This window comes from Dermacentor andersoni, chromosome 11 (genome assembly GCF_023375885.2).
Source record: "Dermacentor andersoni chromosome 11, qqDerAnde1_hic_scaffold, whole genome shotgun sequence".
Classification (NCBI taxonomy): domain Eukaryota; kingdom Metazoa; phylum Arthropoda; class Arachnida; order Ixodida; family Ixodidae; genus Dermacentor; species Dermacentor andersoni.
In genome coordinates, this window is record NC_092824.1 from 110,742,343 (window position 1) to 110,766,557 (window position 24,215).

The following is a 24,215-nucleotide window of genomic DNA, read 5'->3' on the forward strand; positions in this document are numbered from 1 at the left end:
CCTGGTAATTCAAATGCGCAAGCATTTGCGACGGTTAATTCAAACATACTGTACTCCGACAATGCTCTCAGCAGCACACCAAATCACACGGCGGTGCCTCCAACCTGCAGATCCAATGGCAGCTGTAGCCACACCGCGGCAACGCTAGGCCTAGCTACTTCGACATTCATTGTTAACCTTTGTGCTGTTCGGTGCCATGTTTTTCATTAGAACAATTCACCGCTGTTAGCAATGGCATTGACTCCATCTTTGTAATCCTCGCCAATGGCTTCGGAGCGCGTAAGGTATGAAGCATTGCGTAAAGCCAGTTCTCGAAAGTCAGCTTTGCCCCAATATAGCAATGTTACGCTATGAAGCATACCAAAAGTTAGAAGGGGCAATTGTCACGGGACGTGGCATGTTTTCTTTAATTATACATGCGTGCACCTGCCGTCTTTAATCACAGTACAAGCACCAATATGCCTAATAAGTGTACTGGCAGGCTTTTAGAGCTATTTTGGACGTGCTTGTGGCCATTTGAGCCCTCGGGGTAGTAAAAAGCATTCATTCATTTTTTCGAACGACCCGATTTTTCTGATATTTTCACGGCCCCTATGGAGTCCGAAAAATCGGACGTTGACTGTAATCTGTAAATGCGCGTGAATAAATCTTCTGGAGCTTCCCACTCATCTGCTAACCCAGTGCACAAGCGCCACTGCAGGTAGGTCCTCCATTAATTAGCTTCGTTTAATTTGAACTCCTTTTCAGTCGTACAAAAATTTCCGGGCCCCTTTGAGTTCGAATTATCGAGATTCGGCTGTATCTAATACATCATTATATGTCAGAAATGAGCTTGATTCTCGGGCAAAAATGCTGTCCTTGCAAAACCCCTCCCAAATGGAATTCCTGGGTATGGCCCCAAGATGACTCTTCTATGAACGTATGCATTTAAGGAGGTCAGTTCTACTTCACTGGTTTGATCTATGGCCTTTCACATGAACAATGAGGAAAGTGCCATGCCCACATGACCATAAATGTGGAAAACGTGACAAGAAACAGAGACTTCTCTGCCCTCTGACCACAGGCAATACAAACAGCTCGTCGTTTCGAACACATCTATTGTCACCCGATGTACGGGAGGTGTACCACTTCAATTACTACTAAGCCACATTGTGTGGAGAAGCCTTGCTGTAAGGAAATGCTAGGAAACATTCAAAGAGGAACCAGGTTCAAAGAAGATCTTGACTGCAGGTGAAATGGCCTTCAACAATGTTTTAAATTGTTCCAGCAGGTTGTGATGCCAACAGCGTGCAAGAAACTCACTGGCAGGGTCCACTTGTACTGGGCCTTCCAGTTATCGGTGGCTCCCTGAATGACAACAGGCTTGTAGAGCTTCTCATACTTCTCAATGAACTCATTGGGTGACACGCAGCCAACATGAATGCGCTCGACATTATCAGGCAATGAGTTTGGCTCCATGTTGAAGCTGCTTGCATAGCCCAGCTTGCTCCAGCCATCACCCTCCTGCTCAAACAGCTCTGTAATGGAAGGATGCATTGAGTGGTAATGGTAGCACCATTACAGGGGCAGTGCAAACACGCCAACTAATAACTGTGGCACACTCAAATGATGTTTGGAAAGATAACCCCTACTTTAACTCTTCTATAGCATCAACAATAGTACCATTCCAAAGAGATGAATTTTTCATTCTTGCACAATAATAATAAGGAAATGCTGGGATAATTAATCCACAATTCAAAATGCACGTCATTTGCAGCTACACCAACGAGAAAATATCAATTTTGCTGCAACAGTATGGTGGCTGCATCTATTAGCACTACGGTGAAATGTATCTTCTACTATAGCCGTGGTAGATGGCATCACCATTCCATTGCAGCAAACATGGTATTAAGTGCAGCCGCTGCGAAATGCTATACCTGTGTGAAATTTCAGCATGACAAACCAGTGGTTCAGCTGGAAGAGCCACGTATATATGGCAATCATATTTGTGCGACACACAGTATGTGGTTGCTTTCTCCAAATTTCCCTCAAGCAAATATGGGCTATGCAGTGCGCGAACTTTACAATGAATGATTTTGCATGCCCCAAACACATTGTTATATAGACATTCGGTTGTTGATGTTCAGGACAGACAGCAAATGTGAACAAAGGAAATGTGAACATTCCTATAAAAGAATAAATTCCACATTAAGTATCATATTTATATCTCATATAAAGGTAAGTACTTAAATTACTTACCTGTATTTAAACTTTTCTAAACAAATAAAATCATAAGCAGTAGCCATTAAAATCACACACGAGCAAGCTTCACTGCTTTTACAATATGTTCTGTCCTGTAGCCTATAACTTGGAATGTGAAACTGGCAAAAGTAGCGACATCTGTCAAGACTTATTTTTTATTTTATAATAGTTTTCTCATTATTTTTATTATTACGTGAAAATAAGTAGCCGTCCCTGTTATAGGTGACTAATTATTCTCATTTTAATAAAAAAAAATGTAAATGTTCATAGACAGTTTCAAGCTTAGTGATGCATATAGTCCATTTTATATATATTTAATTTATTAGCTTTTTCACTTCACTGTAGTAGAACTAACTTTCAATGTGCATGTAAAGGAATTGCATAGCGCACATTAAAGGGCATATTGTATCATAATGAAGTGGAAAAGCTGATACAGAAAACGCTATAAAGAGGAACGTTCTAAATATCAGTTATATAATTTTTCTTTGCACATAAAAATGCAGTTTGACGTAGTAGGAGCAATTGCTACGAACGTAGCAATTGCTACGTTCGTTAGAACGTAATGTAGCAATTGCTACAAACGGGTGGATGTCTGATTTTCCCTTTATTAATAAAAATGCAGTCATGATTTACCAGTGTGTCTGTCCCAAATCCACACTTTTCTAATTTTTTTTTATATCATTACACCTTTTTGCTGTTTCTCTTTTTAAAACAACCATTATTATTACTTTGTGAGCAAAGAGAATATAATTTAGAACATTCCTCTGCACAGTAAAGACATATTCAGAAGCAAGATCAGCTGCACAGAATATCTGCCCGAATACGAAGAAATTAGAACATGAATGTACTGATTTGTACCTATTTACCATTCAAAAACAATTAAGAATTAAAGTGCTTATTATTAAGCAATTAATTAATGTTAATTGTTAACAGTTCCAGTTGTGTCCACCTTCTATACTATATAACTGTTCTGGCAAGGAATAGAACATCCACAGCATTCTTGGACTCTGCCACACATATAAAACAATGCAACAGGAAACAGCTGCCGGTTCCCATACAGTTTACAGCACCATCAACAGCTTGGCTTGAAAGCATATACGAGCGCATTATAAAGGGCAGTTCATCGTAAGGATGTCGGACACAGTTGCTTACTGGTGGGGCTTTTAAATAGGGTCCCTTTCAGTACGCCTTAATTACTTGTCCATCATCAAAGAGTATCTACTACATGAATGAATATTAACACATATTTCGAGGGTTAATGATAAAGTATCATCTTTTGCCCGATATTCCCATCTCGTGCTGCTCATTTCGTGATGGATGCAATTCCTCCACCTGACAAGCGGTGGGATGTACCTACCATTGTTTGGACCGCATTTGAACCACAAAGTACGGCCTGCGTAAAGCCAAGACGAGAGAAAGCGTGCAAAGGTCAAGATACGCCGAGAAAAATGCTGCAGCAGCTTTTGCCATTTTAGCGAAAATGCTTAAGACATACGCGTCTAGCAGCATCCTGCGAGGCTAAATAAGATGTGAACGGCCTCGACGCACAATAGGTTTCTCTTTAATATTTTTAGTTGCGAACACAGCGAACTATCAATCGGGATGAGGTACCGTTAGATACATGAAAAGAAAAAAGAAAAGAAAACGGTGCATTAGGAACGCTGCCACCTTCGTGTATTGCAAATGTAAACAACGCAACAAGTTGGACCGTGGCAATAACAACGGCAAAACCATTTTCGCCCATTGATTCGTAAGTGAGGTAAATTTTTTTTCTGTGGAAGCCCGCATATTCCGTGCAGCCGACGTGAGTAGAACACATGCGCCACGAACTCACATACATCGCCACTAAGCACCACTTTTTGCGACGGTGATCTTCCTTATAAATACCGAATTCTTGTGAACCGCCTAAAAAGAAAGCAGCGCACCATTTTCACTTCTGAATCGTATCTTGCGCCCATGCGAGGGCAATGTAGTCGTGCCCTTCACGCTCGCAATACAAGGAAAGTGCTCGTAAGCATTTTAAAAGCATATCACGTTTACAAGGGGCTGTTTTCGTTACCGTTTTAAAGAATAAATAGTGATCGATGCAAAGTACTGGTGATGAATGACGACGCTGAAAGCAAGAAACCGTTGTCGCGCCATGCAAGCCACGCTTGCGCCGCTTACACGGCGGATGCGGTACTTGCGAAAAAAATACCACAGCGCGGGCACAAAAGGTGCGTTGCCGTTGTTTGCATTGATCACCGTTAGACGTGAATTCCCGCGAGTTCTAGAACGCGATCGAGATCTTTACAGTCCGAGTGACCATCGCACCTGGCCTCGCCTTGAGCTTGGCATCGATGATGCGCTTGATGGCACGTCGTTCCAGTCTCAAGGCGTCGTCGGCTTCGTTGGCCTCGTTATCCATGTCTCAAACACTCACGTAGCATCTGAAGCACGTTGGTTTTTATCTCCCCTAACGCATTGTCGACCACCAATTTTTTTCGCGGTGGTACGGAAACGCGCAAGGTACCGCCAGTACCGCACCGACCGCACCGTAAATGTCACTTTCGTTGCGGAGACTGCTTTGATTTCTTTGAACCTCTGGCGTCCAAAATTCACAACTAAAATGAACAAAATATTTCTGTAAGATCTCCCTAATTTAACCTTTCAAAGTAACAAAATATGGTTTTAAAATTCAATACAATTTGTTCTCAAAATTATTGGGACTTATAACGCAAAAAACAACAACATATTATTATTTTCATAGTTTCTCAGTCTGCCGCATACACCTGTCAAGGCGACACCGTCGTGATCAGGCTGGTCATGATCAGCTGCTACCCGCCTTTTTCGGATAGCACACGAATGTAAGAAGAACGTGTTGCTTCTTGATGCAAAATACACATGGAGACGTCTGACACGCTATCCTATGAATATCAGTCTTGTCCTTTGTTTCTCATCCGTGAAGCTGTTTGAGTCGGTAGGCCGCTTGCGCTAGCACTACGACCGGCGCAGACATGCGGCGATGTTTCGCTCCGAGTCAACTGGCCAAGCGGCGTTGTGTTCAGGACGACGAAAACGGCGTGTCGGTACGTAGGGTGAAGGAAATGTACACTAATGACGACGTCATCGAGAACGGCGAGCGTGTCATCAGCAAGCACGAAGCGTTCATACGATCGCTGCTCAGCAAGCCGTACAAGGTACCCATTCCAAACTACGTGCCGGGCCTGCTAAGCCGGTCGCTGGGCCTCAAACGAACGTCGGGGCCGCGTCCCCTCCATGATCCCGACGAAGAAGGCGCGCTAGTATTGTATGCACCTCCTTCTCTGACGAACCACGAACAGATGACAGCAAACAGCCGGCTCGTGCATGTGGTGGTCGACCCTGTGCTCACCAAGGTGCTGCGGCCTCACCAACGTGAAGGCGTCAAGTTCATGTGGGACTGCGTGACGGGCTGCCGCATCGAAGGCAGCTACGGCTGCATCATGGCCGACGAGATGGGCCTTGGCAAGACGCTGCAGTGCATCACCCTGCTGTGGACGCTGCTGCGACAAAGTTCTGAGTTCGCGACCCCGACCATCACCAAAGCGATAATCGTGACGCCCAGCAGTCTTGTAAAGAACTGGCACAACGAGTTGTCCAAGTGGCTGGGCGATCGAGTCCGCTCCGTTGCCATCGAAAGCGGCAGCAAGGCCGAAATCGACTCTGAGGTCTGCAGAACCTGTGATTGCTAACCTAATGATGTTGGGGATGCGGGAAAAAAAAAGGCACATTTGTGTGTGAGCAACTCAATTAGTACGTTTGGATGTGACCATTGTAGCAGAAACGCAGGAGAGATTATGTTTCCTTCTTTTTTATTTTTAGCTATCTCCCTGTTTTCAGTAGCAGGAAACCCTTCCTCAGTTATTCTTTGGCAATTTAGCAATTGCGCACTGCTCTCATGCGCCGAACAGAAAATTGCACAAGCATGCATAGAGCAGCTGCTTTTATTGGTATGTTTAAATGCAGACATTACATCGGGTTCACGAAAGAAAATGCATATGGTATTCGCACACACTACTACAAGTGTACTGGATGCAGCGTCTGAAACACGATATATTTGTTTAGTAGTTAACCAAACCCCACATATAATGCTTCTTGCTTTGCTGTATTTCAGATCCGCAGCTTCATGACAGCTGTCGGCAGGCGTGTCTGCACACCTGTGCTGATCCTGTCATACGAAACATTCCGTCTGCATGCTCAAGCACTGCAGAGTGGTGAAGTGGGGCTTGTCATTTGTGATGAAGGTCACCGGCTCAAGAACTGTGAGAACCAGACATACCATGCCCTGAATGGGCTGCGGACACGGAGGCGTGTGCTGCTGTCAGGGACGCCCATCCAGAATGATCTGCTCGAGTACTTCAGCCTCATTCACTTTGTGAACCAAGGCATCCTAGGTACAGCACAGGAATTCAAGAAGAAATTTGAACTGCCGATATTGAAAAGCAGGGACTCTTGTTCAACAGATGCTGACCGTGCGCGTGGTCAGGAAAGACTAGATGAGCTCATAGGAATTGTGAATCGGTGCCTGATCCGTCGGACTAATGCCCTCCTATCACGCTACCTGCCTGTCAAGACAGAGTATATTGTTTGCTGTGCCATGACGTCAATGCAGCGTACATGGTATGAATGTTGTCATTGTGTTCTGATGCATTTATTCCTTTTCCTATTTTCTTACTGCCTACATACACTTGGTTACCTACATAGCGGGAATGCAAAGCATTGTTATTAATTTCTTAGTTCCTGTGAACATAGAGCACCTTGCATCACTTGCATATGTATTGAACTGCTGCTTTCTGTTAGATGCTGCTGCAGTGCATACAGCAGTAGAGGGGCAGCACAATCACTGCTAATGCAGGTATTAAAACTTGATAAGAGCTGAAAATGGCACTTAAACAAGAGTGCAAACAAGGTTAAGTATTATTTCTCAGAAAGATTAGGGAACTGTAGGACTACATGACCATTCAAAATGTCACACTATGTGTTTGTTTGATTCATCTTTGAATTCACCTGTACAGCACGGATGACAGAGAAGCACACACGGACAGCACTGCTCTCAACTGAATATTTATTGCACATCACATAAATGCCAACATGCATGCGGAACAGAAACCAAAAAACAACAAAAAGAAGGAAACACGAAAAGCAACGCAATCTTTTTACTGCTTGTGCATGTTTTTGAAGAATTCAGTCTCTTTACCATTTAAAGAGATAGATGCCTGGCTGGTGTACTTCGTGCTGTTTTTGCTAATGTGATAAGTCTCTAGGATTATCCTTTTGTTCATGTCACTGTCTGCCTAAGATCGCCATGTTTTTAAACAGTGCCTCACACTGATGCTTTGTGCAATGTGCTACTAGGTTTGAAAATCAGTCATTATTTTGTTAACTTTCTCTGGTGCTTTACATCATTTCACGCCTTCTTACGCTGTCTAGAGCCAGTTTTTTGCTTGCGATTTCACACTTAGTTTCTTATTCCCACTGTTGTGCAGGTATGAGCAGCTAGCCTGCATGAAGGGCACCACTCCACTGGCTAGCATAACGCTGCTTAAAAAGCTATGCAACCACCCATCGCTTGTGCGTGAGTGCTTCCCAGAGAGTGAGAAACTATTTCGTGGACCTTCAGTGCAACCCGAGCTCTCAGGCAAACTGCGCCTCCTTGACTGTCTGCTGGCCATGATCCGAAGCACAACTGATGACAAAGTGGTACTCATCTCCAACTACACACAAACGCTGGACGTATTCGAAAAACTGTGCCGTGAGCGCGGCTATGGATTTTTCCGACTAGATGGGAGCATGACCATCAAGAAGAGGGCAAAGATTGTGGCAGCCTTCAACACGCCGTCTAGCCCGGAGTTTGCCTTCATGCTCAGCAGCAAGGCGGGAGGCTGCGGACTCAATCTTATTGGAGCGAACAGGTGGGTGTTGCTAAGTCTCCAAATGTCAGGAGGCTTGTGTTGCTGACTTGGCATGTCTGCTTTATGGCTACAACATTCTGCTGCTCAGTATCTAGTCAAGGGTTTGATTCCCTGCTGTGCTGCTTGTTGTGAAAGTTAAATAAGCTCAGGTGCTTCAGAGCCCACCATTTTGCAACCTTTCAAGCTTCAGAACAGCAATAAATTAGTCGGTCAGAAATGGACAGATCAGAAGTTCAAGATTGTAGCTCATGCTATATCACGTTTGGGTGGTCTCTTCTTAATCCCAGAAGTTGGTGCAAGTCCTCAATGACAGTTATTTTGTTTTATCAGGCTTCTTTTATTTTTCTGCAAACCACTGAACTGTCGCTGTAAGCCCAAGTTTGCAATTGTCTTTGTTTCGACCATGTAGTTTTTATAGTCATTAAATATTGCAAAATCTATCATACACGAAAGCCATACGATTTTGAAGTCTTGATACATATTGAAGATACATGAAAAATATTGAAATGAAAAAAATATTGACTAATGTGTAAATCAATATTCTAATATAAATAAATCTTGCCTTGATTCACTGATATAATTGAACATTTTCTTTCCAATAAAGACCGACAAGAACACGACACTTTGGAAGAGAAACAGAGCAAATCAAAATTGAAGATGCCGAACCACAGAACACCTATACAAACTTAGAGAAGGGAAACTGTACCTTCCACAGTGCTACGGAAATAAGCATAGCGGTGGCGTCGTGAACTAAAGTATGCGACCACAGGTGGCGCTGTACAACAGGAAACGGAAACGGGGTTTTGCACACGCTTTACCAGGTGTTCTGTGGCTTTACTGGGTTTCTGGCTGCTGCGCCTCGATCGTGCTCCCGCCAGTGTAGTTGCTGTGTAAAACGTAGCGCCTACATATTTATGTAGGCGCTACGTTTGCCACACAGCAACCAAACTGGCGGGAGCACGATCGAGGCGCAGCAGAATACATGTAGCGCTGAGTCATATCGAGTTAAGGCACACTCTGAACTGACTTTTAAGGGCATCCCGAGCTGTTTTTCGTTTATTACGCCGCCGTTACCCTGAGTTAAATTGTGCCGCCGCGCTCCAGCTGTTGCATTTCGTGTAGGGCTACTGACAGAATGCCGTTTCCAGGTGGCACGATGGCCTCGACTGCAATAAACGCACACGACACCAAAGATTGAGTAAGCCTGAAAATATTTTATTTGCATTTTACAAGTACAACAAAAAGCACACGTCTACGCATCCACACAAACGCGGTTACATAGTCAAGAACATAGTCAAGAAATGGCTCATTAATAAGGGTAGCACAAACGCACAAGAAAGAAGACCTAAGCTACAAAACGTACGGTCGGCTGCTAAGTATAATAATTTCCCTGTCACCGCGTGTCACTTTTATACAGCATCTTTACAGCACTACCAGGCCGGGTAGTTTGGCGGAAAGAACGCAACAGCTTATACGGCCGTCAGCTGCCTATTCCTTACGGGTGCCATAATTATCCTAATCTCCGCATCAACGTCGTGCAAGTTCGCATACAGGTGTCTGTATCTGAACCATATGTGCCAGCTTAATACACGTGTAGTGAAATTATGATAACCACTGCGTCTTATCAAACGTATTGGTTTTGCAAATGCGCATATACAGCTGACGGAACGACATACTGTAAGTGAAGCACAAGAGAGCAAGGACAAAAGGAGGATACAACACTTGAAGAAATGAAGAATTAGTAGGCATAGAGCAAACAAGCGATGACGGAGAACACACAATGATGCATCGGGTGTTCTGTGACATCGGTTTGCGTACTTGCGGTGTTATGGAGATCAACGGCATAAAAACGCACCTTCAAGCGTACTCCCTCAACCTCCGCCGCATTCATTATGATAATCAACGCCTAAACAAAATGAGGCACTATTCTTTGCCAAGAGTAGACCTTTTTACAGCAAGTCTATGTAATGACTCGCAGATGAAACCAGCATGCTTTCGAAAATGTTTTACCGCCGTAGTATTCGAACGCCAACGGCTAGGAAACACATCGATACCAATAGGCTGTCGGCTGACGGTGGTTAAGCGAGCACAAAAACCTTGACGCTATGACTAAAAAGCAGCTTCAACAATGAAATTTTTAAAAAATCAACTGCCTATTTGCCTGAAGTAAAAAGGCATCCTTACCTCGATTGTTCATGTCAATGGTTTGTGTGAATTAAAAAATTCAGCATGTTTAGCGCCCCTAGCAGAGAAAGCACAAATTAAAGTATTCGACCAAATTACAGTAGCTCCACTTGCGCGCTTACGCTGAAACGCGCCTCGATTGATTTTTCGCCCTCTGTGGCCATTTGTTGAACTTGAGAGTGTGCGGGGCCTGGCCGAACGCCCTACCAAAGTTTGACGCACATGCGCCAGAACCTTCAGAAAGCACATCGTGTTCATAATAAGCGGCTTTTTTCTTATGTCGCGCGGACGAGGATGCCGTTGGCCGTCATGCCTCGACAAAATTGCCCTCTTTGGCACCCGTTGACGGAGCTGCGTGCATCATCGTCGTAGGGAGCTAATGGTCTCCGATATCGGCACATGCCGCCAGATCTTGGAGGTTATAACAGCAGCAGCTTGATAAGTCTGAGTGAGTGGTCCTGATCCCTATTGACTCAGGGCAGGCGTTTGTCAACGCCACAGGAGATGTAGAAAGCAAGAAAGGAAAAAAAGTAAGGAGAGTTTCGTCACAGAAGTAAGTTTCGTCACAGTGACAGTCTTTGAGGCCGTCTAGTTGGTCCGGTTCACTCTTGGGTTCACTGTACTCTGTGACTGTACTATGGTGGCTTCTAGCCACCGTAACTGTACTCCAGTCGCCTGGATTTTACCAAAGCCAGGGCGATCCAATCCGCCAGCCATGCGTTGCTGCCTGGTGAAAGCGAAAGTCGCCGATGGGCGGCGCCACAGGAACTGTAGGGGCACGCGCCGCCAGATCCAGAGAATAATAAGTGGTATCACCGCTAGGGCGCACCGCTAGCGCCCGCCCCATAGAATAAAGAACCAAGCCCGCCCGTTCAAAAGGGGCGAAGCCACATAAACGTCAACGGCACTGGAATTACAATAGCTACTAATTCATCATCATCATGAGCCTATCTTATGTCCACTGAAGGACTAGAGTCTAGTACACTCTAGCAGGACGAAAGCCTCTCCCTGCGATCTCCAATTACCCTTGTCCTGCGCCAACCGATTCCAACTAGCGCCCGCAAATTTTCTAATGTCATTGCCCCAGCTAGTCTTCTGCCGTCCTCGACTGCGCTTCTCTTCTCTTGGTACCCATTTTGTAATCCTAATGGTCCAATGGTTATCTAACCTGCGCATTACATTACATGGCCAGCTCCATTTTTTTTCTCTTAATGTCAAATAGAATATCGGTTATAACCGCTTGCTCTCTGATCCAAACCGCTCTCTTTCTATCTCTTAACGTTATGCCTAGCATTCCTCGTTCCATCGCTCTTTGCGCGGTCCTTAACTTGTTCTCAAGCTTCTTTGTCAGTCTCCAAGTCTCTGCCCCATATGTTAGCACCGGTAAAATGCACTGATTGTACTCCTTCCTTTTCAATGACAATGGTAAGCTTCCAGTCAGGAGCTGACAATGTCTGCCGTATGCGATCCAACCCATTTTTATTCTTCTATAGGTACTAAGTAGGATGAATTTGGAAAAGGGCGGTGGTGTTGTGCATAAGGTCAGAGGTTCGAGCAAGGTTGGAAATTAAACGTGGGGCAGATAGGCTTGCTTTGGGAGCACACAGCAGTACACTAAGTGGGGGGTACCGGGTGACATGGGATGGACATCATTCAAGGGTAGGGAAGCTAGCAGCAAAGTAGAATTTGAGGAGCGATTGAGATAAATGGTTGGAAAGCGGTGGGCTAAAGTTTTCAGTTACTTGTACATGAGGGATGTCGACACGAAATGGAGGAAGCGAAACAGAAAATTGTCAAGCAAATATTTGGAAGCAAATATTTGGCAAGAGGAGGAGGGGGGAGGGGTGCAACCGAGAATTATTGGTTAAGAAAGATATCCAAGAAACAGAGGGGGGTGTGTGGAAAGTAGGGATTCAGACTAAATCAGCAGCGGGAACATACAGAACTTTCGATCAGGAAATTGCCAAAGAAAATCTACGATAATTACAGGGGAAGGTCTGTTTGAAGCCAGGACGGGAGTATCGCATAGGACTCACCGAGTCAACTACCAAGGGTCAGACACGATATTCGGTGCGTTTGGAGAAGTGGAGGAAACGGCCGAACGACTGACACTTTTTCTGTAAAGGGTTTCGCCCTACAGTTCAAAGCATTGGTGTTTAGGGACTGTGGAGGAAAAATAGACTTCAAGCAGGTAGAAATAACGAAACGGAGGTTATCTGATTGGTAACTAAAATCAAGGCAAGAGTGAAACTTCACCGTCCACTAAGTACAAAATATGTTACTAGTCACGGTTAGGTAGCGTGTGTCGCCGCCCAATTTAAAAGGTTCAGCCTTATCCATCCCCATGAAGCGCACCGCGCAGTCTGAATTCTGACAGTGATATGAAATACGTGAACAGAAAAAAACTATGAACTATGAAAATATGAACCTGGCAACGTTTAACGCTAGAACGTTATCTAGTGAGGCGAGTCTAGCAGTGCTATTGGAGGAATTGGAGGGCACTAAATGGGATATAATAGGGCTCAGTGAAGTTAGGAGGCCAAAAGAAGCATATACAGTGCTAAAAAGCGGGCACGTCCTGTGCTACCGGGGCTTAGCGGAAAGAAGAGAACTAGGAGTCGGATTCCTGATTAATAAGAACATAGCTGGTAACATACAGGAATTCTATAGCATTAACGAGAGGGTGGCAGGTCTTGTTGTTAAACTTAATAAGAGGTACAAAATGAAGATTGTACAGGTCTACGCCGCTACATCCAGTCATGATGACCAGGAAGTCGAAAGCTTCTATGAAGACGTGGAATCGGCGATGGGTAGAGTGAAACCTAAATACACTATACTAATGGGCGACTTTAATGCCAAGGTCGGCAAGAAGCAGGCTGGAGACAAGGCAGTGGGGGAATATGGCATAGGCACTAGGAATAGCAGGGGGGAGTTATTAGTAGAGTTTGCGGAACAGAATAATATGAGGATAATGAATACTTTCTTCCGCAAGCGGGATAGCCGAAAGTGGACGTGGAGGAGCCCGAACGGCGAGACTAGAAATGAAATAGACTTCATACTCTGCGCTAACCCTGGCATCATACAAGATGTGGACGTGCTCAGCAAGGTGCGCTGCAGTGACCAAAGGATGGTAAGAACTCGAATTAGCCTAGACCTGAGGAGGGAACGGAAGAAACTGCTGCATAAGAAGCCGATCAATGAGTTAGCGCTAAGAGGGAAAATAGAGGAATTCCAGATCAAGCTACAGAACAGGTATTCGGCTTTAACTCAGGAAGAGGACCTTAGTGTTGAAGCAATGAACGACAATCTTGTGGGCATCATTAAGAAGTGTGCAATGGAAGTCGGTGGTAACTCGGTTAGGCAAGATACCAGTAAACTATCGCAGGAGACGAAAGATCTGATCAAGAAACGCCAATGTATGAAAGCCTCTAACCCTACAGCTAGAATAGAACTGGCAGAACTTTCGAAGTTAATCAACAAGCGTAAGACAGCTGACATAAGGAAGTATAATATGGATAGAATTGAATATGTTCTCAGGAACGGCGGAAGCCTAAAAACAGTGAAGAAGAAACTAGGAATTGGCAAGAATCAGATGTATGCGTTAAGAGACAAAGCCGGCAATATCATTACTAATATGGATGAGATAGTTCAAGTGGCTGAGGAGTTCTATAGAGATTTATACAGTACCAGTGGCACCCACGACGATAATTGAAGAGAAAATAGTCTAGAGGAATTCGAAGTCCCAAAGGTAACGCCGGAAGAAGTAAAGAAAGCCTTGGGAGATATGCAAAGGGGGAAGGCAGCTGGGGAGGATCAGGTAACAGCAGATTTGTTGAAGGATGGTGGGCAGATTGTTCTAGAGAAACTGGCCACTCTGTATACGCAATGCCTCGTGACGTCGAGCGTACCGGTATCTTGAAAGAACGCTAACATAATCCTAATCCATAAGAAAGGGGACGCCAAAGACTTGAAAAATTATAGACCGATCAGCTTACTGTCCGTTGCCTACAAAATATTTACTAAGGTAATCGCAAATAGAATCAGGAACACCTTAGACTTCTGTCAAGCAAAGGACCAGGCAGGATTCCGTAAAGGCTACTCAACAATAGATCATATTCACACTATCAATCAGGTGATAGAGAAATGTGCGGAATATAACCAACCCTTATATATAGCTTTCATTGATTACGAGAAAGCGTTTGATTCTGTCGAAACCTCAGCAGTCATGGAGGCATTACGGAATCAGGGTGTAGACGAGCCGTATGTAAAAATACTGAAAGATATCTATAGCGGCTCCACAGCCACCGTAGTCCTCCATAAAGAAAGCAACAAAATCCCAATAAAGAAAGGCGTCAGGCAGGGAGATACGATCTCTCCAATGCTATTCACAGCGTGCTTACAGGAGGTATTCAGAGACCTGGATTGGGAAGAATTGGGGATAAAAATTAACGGAGAATACCTTAGTAACTTGCGATTCGCTGATGATATTGCCTTGCTTAGTAACTCAGGGGACCAATTGCAATGCATGCTCACTGACCTGGAGAGGCAAAGCAGAAGAGTGGGTCTAAAAATTAATCTGCGGAAAACTAAAGTAATGTTTAACAGTCTCGGAAGAGAACAGCAATTTACAATAGGCAGCGAGGCACTGGAAGTCGTAAGCGAATACATCTACTTAGGGCAGGTAGTGACGGCGGATCCGGATCATGAGACGGAAATAATCAGAAGAATAAGAATGGGCTGGGGTGCGTTTGGCAGGCATTCTCAGATCATGAACAGCAGGTTGCCATTATCCCTCAAGAGAAAAGTGTATAGTAGCTGTGTCTTACCAGTACTCACGTGCGGGGCAGAAACCTGGAGGCTTACGAAAAGGGTTCTACTCAAATTGAGGACGACGCAACGAGCTATGGAAAGAAGAATGATAGGTGTAACGTTAAGGGATAAGAAAAGAGCAGATTGGGTGAGGGAACAAACGCGAGTTAATGACATCTTAGTTGAAATCAAGAAAAAGAAATGGGCATGGGCAGGACATGTAATGAGGAGGGATGATAACCGATGGTCATTAAGGGTTACGGACTGGATCCCAAGGGAAGGGAAGCGTAGCAGGGGGCGGCAGAAAGTTAGGTGGGCGGATGAGATTAAGAAGTTTGCAGGGACAGCATGGCCGCAATTAGTACATGACCGGGGTTGTTGGAGAAGTATGGGAGAGGCCTTTGCCCTGCAGTGGGCGTAACCAGGCTGATGATGATGATGAGCGAATTATAACCTATATTGAACTCGGAATTTGACTTAACGAGCTCGGTGCGGGTACAGCCACTACCAAAAGACGCCTACTTTAATTTTTACAAGCAACGTCGACAGTACACCGGAGAGCTTGAGTTCGGCGTAAACTAGCCTTAGTACTAACCAGAGTACACCAGAATCCGCTCTACCACTAACCAATGACGTACGGCCTTCGCCCCTATGTCTTTTCAAGCGTGGTTGCGCATACGCGCGATCGTGCGCACATACATACAAAATAGCTTGGCAAACAGGCGACCGAACGCTCATTGTTGCAGTTTAAGAAAGCCGTCGGAGCTCTAGAGTAGTTCCTTGTTACTTACTTTTTGAATTCGTAGCCCCGTAATTATTACTTTAATCATATGTAAGTGAAAGTAATCACATTCGTCCCCATTTGTCTTTTGACCTTAAAATCAGGAACTGCAGACGCAAAACTAAGAGAACAGTACCACTCGCTTTCGGCAGTGAGATGTCTGCTGCACGCGACCCCATTCGTTCCTCTTACTGTCAGCTAGAATGTCGGCGACATGCTCTTTAATTCACGTTGCTGTCTTCCTATCTCTTAACTTTACGCCTATCAATTTTCATGCCATTGCTCGTCGCACTGCCCTTAGCTTCTTTTCAAGCTTCTTTGGTAACCTCCAAGTTTGTGCCTCATCTGTTAGTATTGGAAGATTGCAATGATTAGCCCAGTGGGTATGGCGTTGCTCTGCTGAGCTCGAGGTCGCGGGTTCGAACCCGGCTGCGACGGCCGAAATGAAATAAACGCTGGTGCACCAAGATTTCGGAGCGCGTTAAATAACTCCAGGTGGTCAGAATTAATTAGGAGTATCCTACTACAGCGTGCATCACAATCAGATTGTGATTTTGGCTTGTAATACTTCAGTATTTATTTATTCACTTTCTTTCTTAACTTTTCTTTTCCGATTTTTTTCCGAAGCTTCCGATCATGACTTGGCAATGCGTGCCGTATACGCTTAAACCCATTTTCACTCTTCTGTGATTCGTAATCCTGATCTGTAACCTGGAATCTAGGTTGACCACCTTTCGAGTTAATTGCGCTTTCGCGTGTCGTCTCATTGGAGCGATAGACTTCCCGACCACTGGTTCCCACGATCACCTATAGTGTATGAAAAAAAAAAAAAAAGGCCAGCTGACCACGAAGTGCCCCAGAACCGACACGACATTCTGCTTTAGTAGCTGCCGAGCCACTGCGGAATTGTCGGCGCAACGACAGCGCCGATGGAGCCGCGCGCTCGGCCCATCAACTATGCTGCGCGGTAACTTCAGTCATGCGCGTGCTCGCCACATCACACGTTCGGCAGTGGAATTCACTGTGTTTCACGAACTGTCGCTTGTATTCAATATACTCTTGCGACTTCGCCTGCCACTCGGGGTACTTACTGCTCTTGACATTGTCGAATTCCGCTAAATTGTCAGATTCTGTAATGACATCATTTTAAGAGCCAATTAGAGAGGCCGTAGCAGCCCTCTGGGCCAATCACAGCTGACAAGATGTCGATTTCAGCACTATGGTGGAATTTGCCTATGTCCAGAATAGCACCCCCGTTTTGTCCCTTCGCGAAACGACTTTTCTGTGTCGCATGTGGTTGGGCGTCGCATTTACGAATGCTTATTCATTCCGCATCGGAATGGCCAACAGCTCCGCATGTAGTTTTTACGTGCCTGACTAGAAGATAGAGCACCTTTTGTGCCACATGCCCATGCTTCGACGCTTAACGTTGTGCTCTGCGAGCTAGTCTCAGCTGTTGCCTATGTATATGTACAGGAAAACTATAGTCTCATGCAGCTTGGGCTTGAGAGAGGACAAAATCCTGGGACCTCCATGGCTTGAAGCAGCTTTGCGTGCACACGGCCATAAAGGCTCTTGCATTTCTTGAAGTTTACTTATAGAGGGAAAAAAAATCCTGCACCTCCATGGCTTTACACAATTTCGCATGTACACAGCCACAAAAGCTCTTGTGCTTCATGAAGGTTACTGGTCTGTACGAAGTCTTGTGAGTGTTCGTGAACATTCCTCTGCAGGTGTGTTCACTCTGACTGGCTGTTTAATATTTTTCTTTTATTTTCTTTTTTCTTGACGTAAGTTTATGGCAGACAACCTGGTGCGGCCTTGATTAACCTCCGTCCTTCTTGCTTCGTCTCTTTGTCCGCTGACTGAGAGATTTCGCCGAAAATGATCTACCGACATTCTGGAGCACTGTATTGTTACGTTCTGGTGCTTTACGTGCCGAAAGCCACCACCTGGTTGTGAGGCACAGCGCACGGTATTTGTATGCGGCGTCATTCATACCTTCAGTGCAGCTCAGCTACATGTTAGCGTAGACGTTCCCCGTTTGCTAGCTGACGCGAGTTGTAGGAGGAGGAAATAAAACTTATCAGTTCTTTAAGGAACTGAGGACCCGGGCCCGGTTTCTTTTTTCTTTTTTTGTAGGCTCAGGCCTCCTCGTCCAGCACGTTTAATTGGATGCGTTGCACCAGAAGTGGGCCACAATTGCATTTTTCAAGCGTTTGTAGTTTCCACGAACTTGTGCGACGTATACACCACCGAGCTGAAGCACGCGAACTATACGTGTGTCGCAGGAACGCGCAACTTCGTCGTCGGAGTATACGGCGGAGGCCCGAAGTTTTATAATTGCGCCGCGGTATTGAAAGACGAAACAGTTCTTTATTGCTTCCTTTGCTGCACGCTACCTGCGCTTTGCATATACTTCAGCTCACCGGCGTAAATGCGCGCGTGAGCTCTGTTTGTACGCGCCGCGCCCACGTGGCTCACTGTTTGCATATACGCCCCTTCACCCGCTGGCACGGAGCTCCTTGTTCCCCCTTCCTCCGTCTCCCCGTGGCGCAACGTTTTTTTCTCTTCTTCCTCACCTCGCCCTTGGAAAGAGCCGTGCTTTCTCCTCTTCCGACCCCGGCGGCGGTGTTACGTGCGCGGACGGGCCGTTGTCAGCGTGGCCCGTTACACGCTCCTTACGATGCGCTCGCTTCTTCACTGCAGCAGGGAAGGAAGGACGGAGGCTCCCCCCACCGATGCGCGTGTCGCGCGATGGAGAGCGCGCGGCGGGACGAAACGCAAACGCGGCAGTGAGTGACGCATGAGGACAGAGACAAAAGCGGACGCACGACGTTCTTTTCACGAGGCAGTGACGACACGAACGCGCCCGACGCGACCCGTGCGCCTTGGCGACGGCGCGAGACTGTCGGAATCGCGCGCGTACAGACCGGCGGCCGCCGTCGTCGCCGTCCTCGTTAAGACAAAGGACCGTGGAGCTCGATTATTATTATTATTATTATTTTGCTTTGTTGGACACAGCCACACGAAGTCAAAAGAGACTGAAAACTGGAACAGCATGCGGGAATAAAAATGATAAGGAAATTAAAACTTGGACGAAGAAACACCTGGCCGCCGTAACCGAACCCGCATGTCGTACCGCATTGCGTTTGCGATGCGCTATACCAGTTGACCTACGGCGACCGCTATCCTCCCGTCCAATAGGGTATTTGCGTGTGTGTACTACGGGATCTGACCACCATGGATGTGACCCTGCATAGGAGTGTTAGCCAACGCCGCTCATGGCCATAGAGGAGGATGTGCACGGTGTACCACTGTTGTACTTCTGGATCAAGTGATGCACCCGCCGCGGTTTAGCAGTGTCTGGCTATCTGCAGTGCCGAGTTCGAGGTCGCGGGTTTGATTCTCTCTCTCCTGTAGCTGCATTCCGACGGGCAGATTACGAAAACGCTCGTGCACTGAGATTCAGCTGCAGGTTGACACGAACCAGGTGGTCAAAAATTATTCCGGAGCTCTCCACGGCGCCTCCCATAGCCGCTATGAGGCTCTTGAATTAATCCAAATAAATAAATAAATAAATAAATAAATAAATAAATAAATAAATAAATAAATAAATAAATAAATAAATAAATAAATAAATAAATAGGCTGGTTGGTGAGTGGATGGTCGGTCATCTAACGCGTACAGTGGCGAAATATACGAAATGGAAATACCGATCGGGATTTGAGGGCTATATTAAACGCAATGGTTACGGACGTCACAATCTGACTTCAGTTTACTTGGGCCTCCTGCAACCACGAGTTGTGACGCGCGTCGCACACGTGTCCTAGGCTGTTCGGAATGAACTTGAGAGGTGCGGCCAAACGGCGAACCAGAATAAAGCGAAAAATTCATCGACAGCTCCTTGCGCAGGGACACTAAGTAAGCTGATCGGTGCTGCGGAAATCCGCCAGATAGAGGAACTATCATCAGAAGTGAAGGTTGGCATCCACCTGACAAAAGCGCAAGAGTACAAAGGAAGCCAACACTTTCTTTTAACGGCGCGCACGCTCGTCTTTCGTTTCCCTTCCCCAGTATGTATATATCCAACTGGGCTCACCCTGGTTGACATCTGTGCCTTTTCCCTAACCATCCATCTATCTGTCTGTCCGTTTATCTCAAATACACACACACGTACAGACTCACTGTGATGGCGCGTAGCACGTTCCCTCAAAGAGGTTGTCGCCTGCTCATCGTGGTGTCGTCGCCGCCGCCGCAGGTTGGTGATGTTCGACCCGGACTGGAACCCGGCGAACGACGCGCAGGCCATGGCCCGCGTGTGGCGGGACGGCCAGCGCAAGCCGTGCTTCGTCTACCGGCTCGTCTGCTCGGGCAGCATCGAGGAGAAGATCCTGCAGCGGCAGACGCACAAGAAGGCGCTCTCCAGCTGCGTCGTAGACTCCGAGGAAGACGTGGCACGACACTTCAGCGCCGCCGACCTGAGGGACCTCTTCAGGTATAGTGTGGCCATGGCCTTGCGTATATATATATATCAAGTGGGAATTCGTAATTCACCAGACTGCGGCTGTAGCGTGATCCTACAGAGAACTCAACTATATGTATATAGCACATGGTCTCGCGTTTTCGCGTCTGATGAGTGCGCAACGGAGCGTCGCAAACTCTAACGCTGGTGAAATCGTCCTAGCGCAGATAAAACGGACGCAGTATATAAAGACAAGACTGGATACCACGTGGTGTCTCTGGTGTTGGCTACCGTAGTGCCAGGTCTTGTCTGTCTTCTGTCTGTCTTATTTGCGCAACGGTGGCTTCACCAAGTATTAACCAACTAGCCCGAGGACAAGTTATCTTGAGTAACCTACCACTAGCGTTGTTGCTATCGAGAATTTATTTAGTGCGAACTCGAAAAGATGCTTTTACTGATTTGTAGTTCATTTGTAGGCGAAAGACCGTCAAATAGTCAAATCGCTTTGTTGCGGAAACTTAGACAGCCTGACGCCGCGGTTGCGAGCTATAACGTTGCAGCTGCATGAACTTCGCCGAGCGCGCTTTTTGGAAACACAAAAGCCGCCTGCCCCGCAGCCTATGGGAGACCTAACCGACCTGAGCGACTGACAGACATGCCAGGATCTGACACCAGCCGCGGATGTCGTTAAACTCTAACAATGTCCACTCCGCTATGAAACGGTCGCTGAGGCTCGCGGCCCTTTGACGCGTTTAAGTTTTTGCCGCCACGTTGACTCTTGGGGCATTTTTCAATTGTCCAGGCACACCGGCGTGACTCAGCTATTGTGGTCTCAGAAGGCCAGCAACGACTGGCCCGCTTAATCTGACCCGTTAACCCCTGCTCTGTCTCTCCTCGGGCGCAGGCTAGACGCCGAGGAGGTTCGCAGCTCGACCCACGAATCCCTGTCGTGCCGGCGCTGCGTGAACGGCATCGAGGCGCGGGCCCCTCCGGAGGACGCCGACCTGGCGAGCGACCTGTCGCAGTGGCACCACTGCTGGGCGCGCAAGCAGTCCGAGGACCACGTGCTGCGACAGTGCTGGGACTCCGGTGTAAACTTCGCCTTCTCGCAGCGATCGCACCAGGCGCCCGTGGCCGTGCCGTGAATGGACGCGCGCCGTCCCGATTTGACCGCCGACCCTCTTGCAGAGATGTCGTCTCTGTTTTCCGGTTGCCCCGCTGTCTGTAGAACTCCAGCGGACGTTGCGCTTTCGAAAGAACGCGCGACTTCCCTGCGTTCCTGGTGTCGGCTGTTCTTGACTTCTGACGGCAATGTATAGTTGTGGTGCCACGATCATTTGCGGTTCCAGACATTCAGCAATGTGCCACCGTATACAGACATATCATGTCCGGGACCAGTATTGTCGCTATCAAGCTCCTTTGATGGACATCCGCCAGACATTCCGTAGCAGCATTATAGCTGCCACGCCGATCCGATTGTCATCCGCTCTGGACCTCCAGAAGACGTCCTGTAGCGGCAGGACCGCTGACGTAATCCGATGGTTGCTGTTGTGGATCTGCGGGGTGCGTTTCCTGGCAGCGGCGTGACGAAAAACTGGCTGGCGACACCGTATGGACCAGAAGGAACCTGTGAAAACGCTGTTGTTCGTTGCGCGCTTTCTGTCGCGGTATTCGTGTGCCGGTGGCAGAACTAACTTTTGTTGCCTTTCCTTACGCTCGGAAGGGCTGCTTACGATGGGAAAGCACCGCCATGACCCTTCCAATGTACCGGCAGTCCGCACACGCGGAAACATCACGGACCTGTTTTGACTGAAAAGGCCTCAGTAAGACTGTAAAGCACGTTGCCTTACCCCTGTGCGCACAGTGTACAATGTGAACTTCGCCTGCCTTTCTTTCGTTTCTTTTTTCAGGCGGGCTCATCTCACTGTCTCCGCCATCAGTCTCCATGACCCATTCGTCCGTATGCACTGTATGATGAATCGGACACTCCATGCCACCCGTGTGTCCTGCTCAGTACACAGCAATGACGTTAAGCAAACTTGCGCCGTGCTGCTTTAATCGCTGATAAAGTGGCGCCGCTTCAGTTTTACGATGTGGTGCATGTCCACGCCGTGTAATATGCTTAGTTACCATCCTTGCCAAGAGCGCGGGCGATACTATCATCCATGAGCGGTGCCTGCATTGCTGGTGAATCGAAGAGGGCAGAGTGCCGCAGGCACATTTCAGCTGTCAATGCGGAGAGCTGATCGCGGTAGTCTAGAGAAATCTAATGTAACGACTCCTCCTGCGCGATTGACAGCACATTGCTTTCGCCGTCCTTCTGCTGGATATTGCGGGAAATTATTCACCGAGCCTAAAGGTAATCTTACGGCAATAAAATTGTTCATAAATGGCAAAATACTCTAACCTTGAAGTTGGCAAACAGATAAGTGCAAGCTTACGAAGACAGACCTGTCTTGTAGCGAAGTGAATCATGCCTGGAAAAAGCGTGACCAGGTATGTTCATCGGGGGCCTTTCAAATACAGCGAAGCGCTTAGTTGCTTTTCTTGTCGCAGCGACGCAGAGGTCATGTGTCGCCTGACGTTTTAAGTTCAACGGGGATAACTGAGTGACGCCGTGTTAGACTTCTTTCAACGTGTACGAAGCTGGAATGCCATTACCAAACTCGAGCTTTTGCACATGTGTGTTGTTGGAAACTTGTGGGGACAAATCGCAGTAACGGTGCTGTGGCAGGGTGTGCTAAATGACTTGAGGCTTAAGCTGTGTTGCGGTTTCCTGCCAACGTTAAGCTCTTCTGGATTCTGCAATCGTATACTGCAGTTGTGGAATTTACGCACTGTACACAGTGACCCGTAGCGAGGCGACATTCGCAAACTCTGCGATAACTCCAGTCATTATCGCCACTTCTTTGTTTTGTTTTTGTTTTTTACCGTTAGATGTGTTCACAGTGGCTTAGCCTATCTCACCGTTGCGTTCGCGATAATCGGCAAACCGCAAAAGGAATTTTTTTGCTTGGTGTGGACTGTATAGGCGAGAAAATTGTTTTTTTTTTCACTCATAACCATTTCTGTTTTCAGAAAATATTTATTTCACTCGCATTGTCCGTATTATAATATTGTGCATATTATCTGTAACATTGCGTTTCCTTTTATCCCTCTCTGTTGCGTCAACTTGTCTCTGTACTTGTAGGTAAACTGCATTATGAACTGTCCGCGTCCTATTTATCTCTCATTTGCGTGCACAAAGACTTGTTTCGTGGCGTCGTAACTTCGTTCAATCAACGATGTGAAAAATTGGCAGTTTCACCTGAAGGGCGAAGCACTGACGGCGATAGCAAGGTCTACTAGCGTTGCACTTGAACTGCTCGGACGGTGTACTGACTATACCATATAACTGCTCGACATGTTGGCGCGACACAGCATGCAATTAAGGCAATTCCTGCTCTGCAGAAGGAACAGTGCCTGGGCAGCTAGCAGGCGTCTCGAAACGCCGTCGCGTTGAGGAGTGCCGTCAGGTGACGTTGCAGAAATCGCACCTCGGTGGTGCGCGAGATGAGACCATTGCTCTTAGTCTACGTTCAGTGAAATATCAGATGTTATACTTGAGGTTTCCTGGGCACAGACTAGAGCATACGCGCATCGGCTTAGCGAGAACGCCAGTGTGCTTATGGTATGCATCCGCACGACGTTCATGACAGCAGCGGAAGGCAGAACGGTACACTTGCTCCGCCACCGAGGCGATTGAGCGTAGCATAGCAGACGGCGCGCGTCCGCTTCGCTTCGTCGTTTTTGCAGCTAAACG

The 24,215-nt window shown here is 46.8% G+C and overlaps 2 protein-coding genes across 3 annotated transcripts in view; one reads left to right on the forward strand and one right to left on the reverse strand.

The window, feature by feature from the left end:
• The window catches only part of JMJD6 (Bifunctional arginine demethylase and lysyl-hydroxylase PSR), a 198,262-nt gene that overhangs the window by 19,022 nt on the left and 155,025 nt on the right, over positions 1-24,215 (reverse strand). Inside the window, exons 1-2 of one of the 2 annotated variants that reach the window (XM_050186336.2) lie at positions 4,555-4,801; positions 1,303-1,517 (exon numbers count right to left, since the gene is read on the reverse strand). In XM_050186336.2, the coding sequence (XP_050042293.1) occupies positions 1,303-1,517; positions 4,555-4,648 (309 nt within the window). In that variant the 5' untranslated portion in view covers positions 4,649-4,801. Of the gene's footprint in view, positions 1-1,302; positions 1,518-4,554; positions 4,802-24,215 lie in introns of those variants that run through there. The other variant, XM_050186335.2, reaches the window with a different exon arrangement.
• Positions 5,045-23,625, forward strand: okr (DNA repair and recombination protein RAD54-like okr). The gene is made up of 5 exons (XM_050186334.2): positions 5,045-5,930; positions 6,377-6,882; positions 7,749-8,174; positions 20,210-20,446; positions 21,318-23,625. The coding sequence occupies exons 1-5, from the start codon at positions 5,238-5,240 to the stop codon at positions 21,556-21,558; spliced, it is 2,103 nt and encodes a 700-aa protein (XP_050042291.1). The 5' UTR covers positions 5,045-5,237; the 3' UTR covers positions 21,559-23,625.

Excerpts from the sequence above, each read along its gene's own strand:
- okr (XM_050186334.2), top strand. The coding sequence starts at position 5,238 with ATGCGGCGATGTTTCGCTCCGAGTCAACTGGCCAAGCGGCGTTGTGTT. Across the intron at positions 6,883-7,748 it reads ACGTCAATGCAGCGTACATG|GTATGAGCAGCTAGCCTGCA; the intron begins GTATGAATGTTG and ends ACTGTTGTGCAG. Across the intron at positions 20,447-21,317 it reads GACCTGAGGGACCTCTTCAG|GCTAGACGCCGAGGAGGTTC; the intron begins GTATAGTGTGGC and ends CCTCGGGCGCAG.